The 6000-nt window shown below is 50.7% G+C and overlaps 1 protein-coding gene across 2 annotated transcripts in view; it reads right to left on the reverse strand.

Moving 5' to 3' along the window:
- The window catches only part of fbln7 (fibulin 7), a 30564-nt gene extending 29129 nt beyond the window's left edge, over positions 1 to 1435 (reverse strand). For both annotated transcript variants that reach the window (XM_078398797.1, XM_078398796.1), the window contains exon 1: positions 1041 to 1435. In XM_078398797.1, the coding sequence (XP_078254923.1) occupies positions 1041 to 1233 (193 nt within the window). In that variant the 5' untranslated portion in view covers positions 1234 to 1435. The remainder of the gene's footprint in view (positions 1 to 1040) is intronic.
- Positions 1436 to 6000: the final 4565 nt, after the last annotated feature.

The following is a 6000-nucleotide window of genomic DNA, read 5'->3' on the forward strand; positions in this document are numbered from 1 at the left end:
GCATCTATGGAGAGAAGGAATGGGCGATGTTTTGGGTCGAGACCCTTCTTCAGACTGAGGGTCAGGGGAGAGGGAGACACAGAGATAAGGAAGTGTAAGGTGTGAAAACGAACGAGACATCAAAGGAGATGGGGTTCATGGGAAATGTAGAATAGATCATTGTTAGCTAGGGGAAGGTGACAACAAAGCAAACAGAGATAACATGTAATCAGGGACAGTGACACTGGTCGGAGAACTGGGAAGGGGGAGGGATGGAGAGAGAGGGAAAGCAAGGGTTACTTGAAGTTAGAGAAGTCAATGTTCATACCGCTGCCCAAGCGAAATATGAGGAGCTGTTCCTCCAATTTGCGCTGGGCCTCACTCTGACAATGGAGGAGGCCCAGGACAGAAAGGTCAGATTGGGAATGGGAGGGGGAGTTGAAGTGCTGAGCCACTGGGAGATCGGGAGCATAATGTTGGATTAGATCAGCGTGGGATGAGTGTAATCGGGTAGTTGATGGTCGGTGAGGACTTGAGGTGGGCCGGTGGGGCCTGTTTATCGTGCTGCAGCTCTGAAAGTCAAAGTGGAGTCAGTTACTCCGGAGGCTACAACGGATCGTTCGCACAGCTGAGAAGGTTGTTGGCTGCAACCTTCCCCCCATTGACCAACTGTACACTGCAAGGGCCAGGAAGCGAGCGGGCAAGATCATCTCTGACCCCTCTCACCCTGACCACAAACTCTTTGAAGCACTTCCCTCTGGAAGGCGACTCCGGACTGTCAAAGCAGCCACAGCCAGACATAAAAACAGCTTTTTTCCACGAGTGGTAGTTCTACTCAATAACCAAAGACTGTAGTCTCTGTTGTGCTCTGGTTTATTTTCACCCACATGTTTAGACCGTAATGTTGTATCCTTATTGTTTTGATGTGTTTATGCTTTATTCTTAATTGTTAACTGTATGTTTGTGTTGTCATTTGTGAGCGGGGCACCAAGGCACATTCCTTGTACGTGCACATACTTGGCCCATAAACGTATTCATTCACTCATTGATCTGCAGCCTACCTGCTCGCTGGTTTGCGGTGGGTCTGGACACGGAGTGCTGCAAGGACGACAGCTTGGCCTTCATGGTGTGCATCCCGTCAGCAAAGCGGTTCTCCTGCCCTTTCAACAGTTGCTGCATCTGCTGGATTGCCAGCAACACCCTCTGTCGGCTCAGGCAGCCCTGTACAGTGGCAGGAAGAGCATGGGGATTCATTCCAAACAGTTTGGCCACCTTGTTCTGGAATATACCTCTATAATAACGAACATGCAGACATCTTTAGCGTTTCAGACTTTGGAGACACAGCGGGGGAAGCAGGCCCTTCGGCCCACCGAGTCCGTGCCGACCAGCCATTACACTAGTACTATCCTACACACACCAGGGACAATTTACAATTTACAGAAGCAAATTAACCCACAAACTCTGACGTCTTCAGAGTGTGGGAGGAAACCGGAGCACCCAGAGAAAACCCACGCAGTCACAGGAAGAACGTACAAACTCCGTACAGGCAGCGCCCGTAGTCAGGGTCAAACCAGGGTCTCTGGCGCTGTGAGGCAACAACTCTACCGCTGCGCTACCGTGCTTATTTAATGTGAACTGATCGAACTGCATTCCCATCTACACTTTCCGCCTGCTCAAGATTCCAGCATCTGTAGTTCCTTGTGTTGCACCTCACGCTGCCTTGGGAAGCAGCCAAGGTATTCGATCTTGTGTCAAGTCAAGTCAAGTCAATTTTATTTGTATAGCACATTTAAAAACAACCCACGTTGACCAAAGTGCTGTACATCTGATTAGGTACTAAGGAAAAAAATGAAACATACAGTAGCACGCAAACAGTTCACAGCGCCTCCTCAATGAGCCTCAAACGCTAGGGAGTAGAAATAGGTTTTGAGCCTGGACTTAAAGGAGTCGATGGAGGGGGCAGTTCTGATGGGGAGAGGGATGCTGTTCCACAGTCTAGGAGCTGCAACCGCAAAAGCGCGGTCACCCCTGAGCTTAAGCCTAGACCGCGGGATAGTGAGTAGCCCCAAGTCGGCCGACCTGAGGGACCTGGAGTTAGAGAGGGGGGTTAGAAGATTTTTGATGTAGGGGGGAATGTCCATTTAGGGCTTTATACGTGAATAGGAGGAGCTTGAAGTTGATTCTGTACCGTACAGGGAGCCAGTGGAGAGAGGCCAGAATCGGGGTGATGTGGTCCCTTTTACGGGTACCCGTCAGGAGTCTCGCTGCTGCGTTTTGGACCAGTTGCAGGCGGGACAGGGAAGATTGGCTGATCCCAGTGTATAGTGTGTGTGGGACAGTGTGTGGGAGCTTGATGTTCATAGATCCCACAGCAGAGGGGGCTCGGGTAGACGGTGCACAGAATATAAAAGCAGGAACTAATGGTACAGCATTGCAGCTTTATTGGACTGTCGCTCGAGTACCGTGTGGAGTTCTGGCCTCCCCATTTCAGGGAGGGAGTGGGGGCTTTGGAGAAGGTGCAGAAGACGTTCACCACAAAGCTGCCTGGATCACAGGGGGTTAACTGAATGGAGAGGTTGGACAGACGTGGATTGGTTTCTCTGGAGTATCAGAGGCTGAGGGGAGATCTGAGAGCAGTTTATAAAAATTGTGAGAGGCATAGAAAGAGTAGACAGTCAGAAGCTTTTTCCCAGGGTGGGAATGTCAAAGACGAGAGGGCATATCTTTAAGGTGAGAGGGGCAAAGTGTAAAGGAGATCTGCGGGGCAAGTTTTTACATAGAGGATGGTGGGGGCCTGGAACGTGCTGCCAGGTGTGGGAGATATGATAGTGGCGTGTAAGGGGCTTTTAGATAGGCATCAAGGTGCTAACTATCTCAGCCCCCAATAAGGGACAAGGTGTCGTCACCGCCCCGCACCCCACGTGACCTCACCCAGCCAGCGGCCACGTGAGCTACAGGGAGAGGTTGAGTAGGCTGGGTCCCTATTCTATGGAGCGCATGAAGATGAGGTGTGATCTTATAGAAGTGTACAAAATCATGAGGAATAGATCGGGTAGATGCATAGAGTCTCTTGCCCAGAGTTGGGGAATCGAGGACCAGAGGACATAGGTTCAAGGTGAAGGGGAAAAGATTTAATAGGAATCCGAGGGGTAACTTTTTCACACAGAGGGTGGTGGGTGTATGGAACAAGCTGCCAGAGGAGGTAGTTGAGGCTGGGACTATCCCATCGTTTAAGAAACAGTTGGACAGGTACATGGATAGGACAGGTTTGGAGGGATATGGACCAAGCGCAGGCAGGTGGGACTAGTGTAGCTGGGACATTGTTGGCCGGTGTGGGCAAGTTGGGCCGAAGGGCCTGTTTCCACACTGTATCACTCTGTGACTCTATGAACAGCTGACCAGTGTTGGTTCAGAGGACCAGAACACAGGATAGGCACAGAATTGTGGTTCTGAAGACCAACACATCAGGAAGAGGAGCAGAACTTCATGAAACAAAGTACAAGAACAGTGGAATGTGACAATAGTGGTCACTAAATAAAAATAAGGGACAGGTCCAGGTGAAATGGAGGACCTGCCTCAATAGAATAGGGACTTGGACATCGGTGGATCAAGGAGCTTAAAGGTTCGGTTTTAGGTTTGTGGCTAGAAGGAACTGCAGATGCTGGTTTACCAAAAAAAGATACAAAGTGCTGGAGTAACTCAGCGGGCCAGGCAGCATCTCTGGAAAACCTTACCCTTCCTTATCTATGTGTCTCCCTCTCCCCTGATTCTCAGTCTCAAGACGGGTCTCGACCCGAAACGTCACCCATTCCTTCTCTCCAGAGATGCTGCCTGACCCGCTGAGTTACTCCAGCATTTTGTGTCTATCTTTAGTTCATCAGTAGTACTGGGTAACACATAGTGACATATCCGGAAAGGGAACAATGAAATTCTTACTTGCTGCACCTTAATGTACCCATAAACACAAAACATCAATCAATATACAAGAATCAGTCATACAATACATTAATAATCAGTAATACTACGAAATGAGACCATAATAGTGCAATAAAGGACAGAGCGTGCTGGAGTAACTCAGCGGGTCAGGCAGCATCTCTGGAGAACATGGATGGGTGACGTTTCACAGAGTGCTGGAGTAACTCAGCGGGTCAGGCAGCATCTCTGGAGAACATGGATGGGTGACGTTTCGGGTTGGGACCCTTCTTCAGACTCAAAATAACCTGCAGCAGGGATACTCCAGCAGCTTGTGTCTACCTTCTACCTATAACCTGCCAGGCTTTGTACTCCCCTCCTCTCTTCCAGCCCCACCCCCCTCTACAATCAGCCTGAAGAAGGGTCCCAACCCTTCTTCAGATACTCCAGCACTCTGTGAAACGTCACCCATCCATGTTCTCCACAGATGCTGCCTGACCCGCTGAGTTACTCCAGCACTCTGTGTCTACCTTCGATTAAAACCAGCATCTGCAGTTTTTCCCCCTACAGGTTATCGGTAGATATGGGATGATCAGCGTCTGGGGCTTGGTTCCAATAAGACAGGGTTGTGGAATCGCTACCACACGGCGTGAATCCCACTGAGGCAGGCTGTTTATCGACCAGCAAATTGCAATGCACTGGATGTTGGAGATGTTTTGTTGGGACGCACGGACATCCATCACACGCCGTCCGTGGGCTGAACCACAAGCTCTCGCAACCTTCAAACACCCCCCAGGCAGGTTATTTTGATTCAGAAGAAGGGTCTCCACCTGAAACGTCACCCATCCATGTTCTTCAGAGATGCTGCCTGACCCGCTGAGTTACTCCAGCACTCTGTGTCTACTTTGGGTTTAAACCAGCATCTGCAGTTCCTTCCCACTACACGGGTTGTCACTTTGTTGTCACTTTGCTCGTACATCTCGGGGAGATAAACCATTGCTCCTTAGAAACAAGGAACTACAGAAGCATCCCTCCAGTTGGCAAGTTATAGGGAGCAGAATTAGGCCATTCGGCCCCTCGAACCTGATCTATCTCGCCCTCCTAACCCAATTCTCCTGCCTCCTCCCCAAAACACCTGACACCCACACTAACCAAGAGAACAGAATAAAGGACCACAACCTGAGAACGTGGATGGATAACTCACTGTGTGGGAAGGAACTGCAGGTGCTGCTTTACACCGAAGATAGACACAAAGTGCTGGAGTAACTCAACAGGTCAGGCAGCATCTCTGGAGAGAAGGAATGGGTGACATTTCGGGTCGAGACCCTTCTTCAGACTGAGAGTCAGGGGAGGGGGAGACACAGAGATAAGGAAGGGTGAGGTGTGAGAACGGGACATCAAAGGGGATGGAGATCCAGGAACATGTGGATGAGATCATTGTTAACTGGGAGAAGCAAACCAAGCAAACAGAGATAGAGTGTAAGACAGAGAGCTGGAGTAACTCAGCGGGTCAGGCAGCATCTGTGGAGAACATGGATGGGTGACGTATCAGGTCGAGACTCTTCTTCAGACATTAGTTCAGTTGGGAGACACAAAAATGCTGGAGTAACTCAGCGGGTCAGGCAGCGTCTCAGGAAAGAAGGAACGGGAGACCCTTCTACAAACTGAGAGTCAGGGGAGAGGGAAACGAGAGATGTACACGGTGGCGTGGAATGAAAGAACGCTAGCATTTGGTGTCGGGACCCTTCTGCAGCCTGGAGTACCTTCTCTCCAGAGACGCTGCCTGTCCCGTCTCGTTCTCACACCTCGCCCTTCCTCATCTCTGTGTCTCCCTGTCCCCTGACTCTCAGCCTGAACAAGGGTCTCGACCCAAATCATCACCCATCCATGTTCTCCACAGATGCTGCCCGACCCGCTGAGTTACTCCAGCACTCTGTGCACCCCAGTGCTTTGACTATTGCCCGCTCGGAGATCACTTGCCTTCGCTGCCGGGACGGGGAGGAGCAGGACATGAGCAGGTATAGGTACAGCAGCAGGCTGGTCTGCACTCCAGGAACCATCTCTCAACTCCACTCCTTGCCTCCGCTTGCCTGGCGGCCGCCGCGTCCT

Source organism: Rhinoraja longicauda, chromosome 5 (assembly GCF_053455715.1).
Source record: "Rhinoraja longicauda isolate Sanriku21f chromosome 5, sRhiLon1.1, whole genome shotgun sequence".
Taxonomy (NCBI): Eukaryota; Metazoa; Chordata; class Chondrichthyes; order Rajiformes; family Arhynchobatidae; genus Rhinoraja; species Rhinoraja longicauda.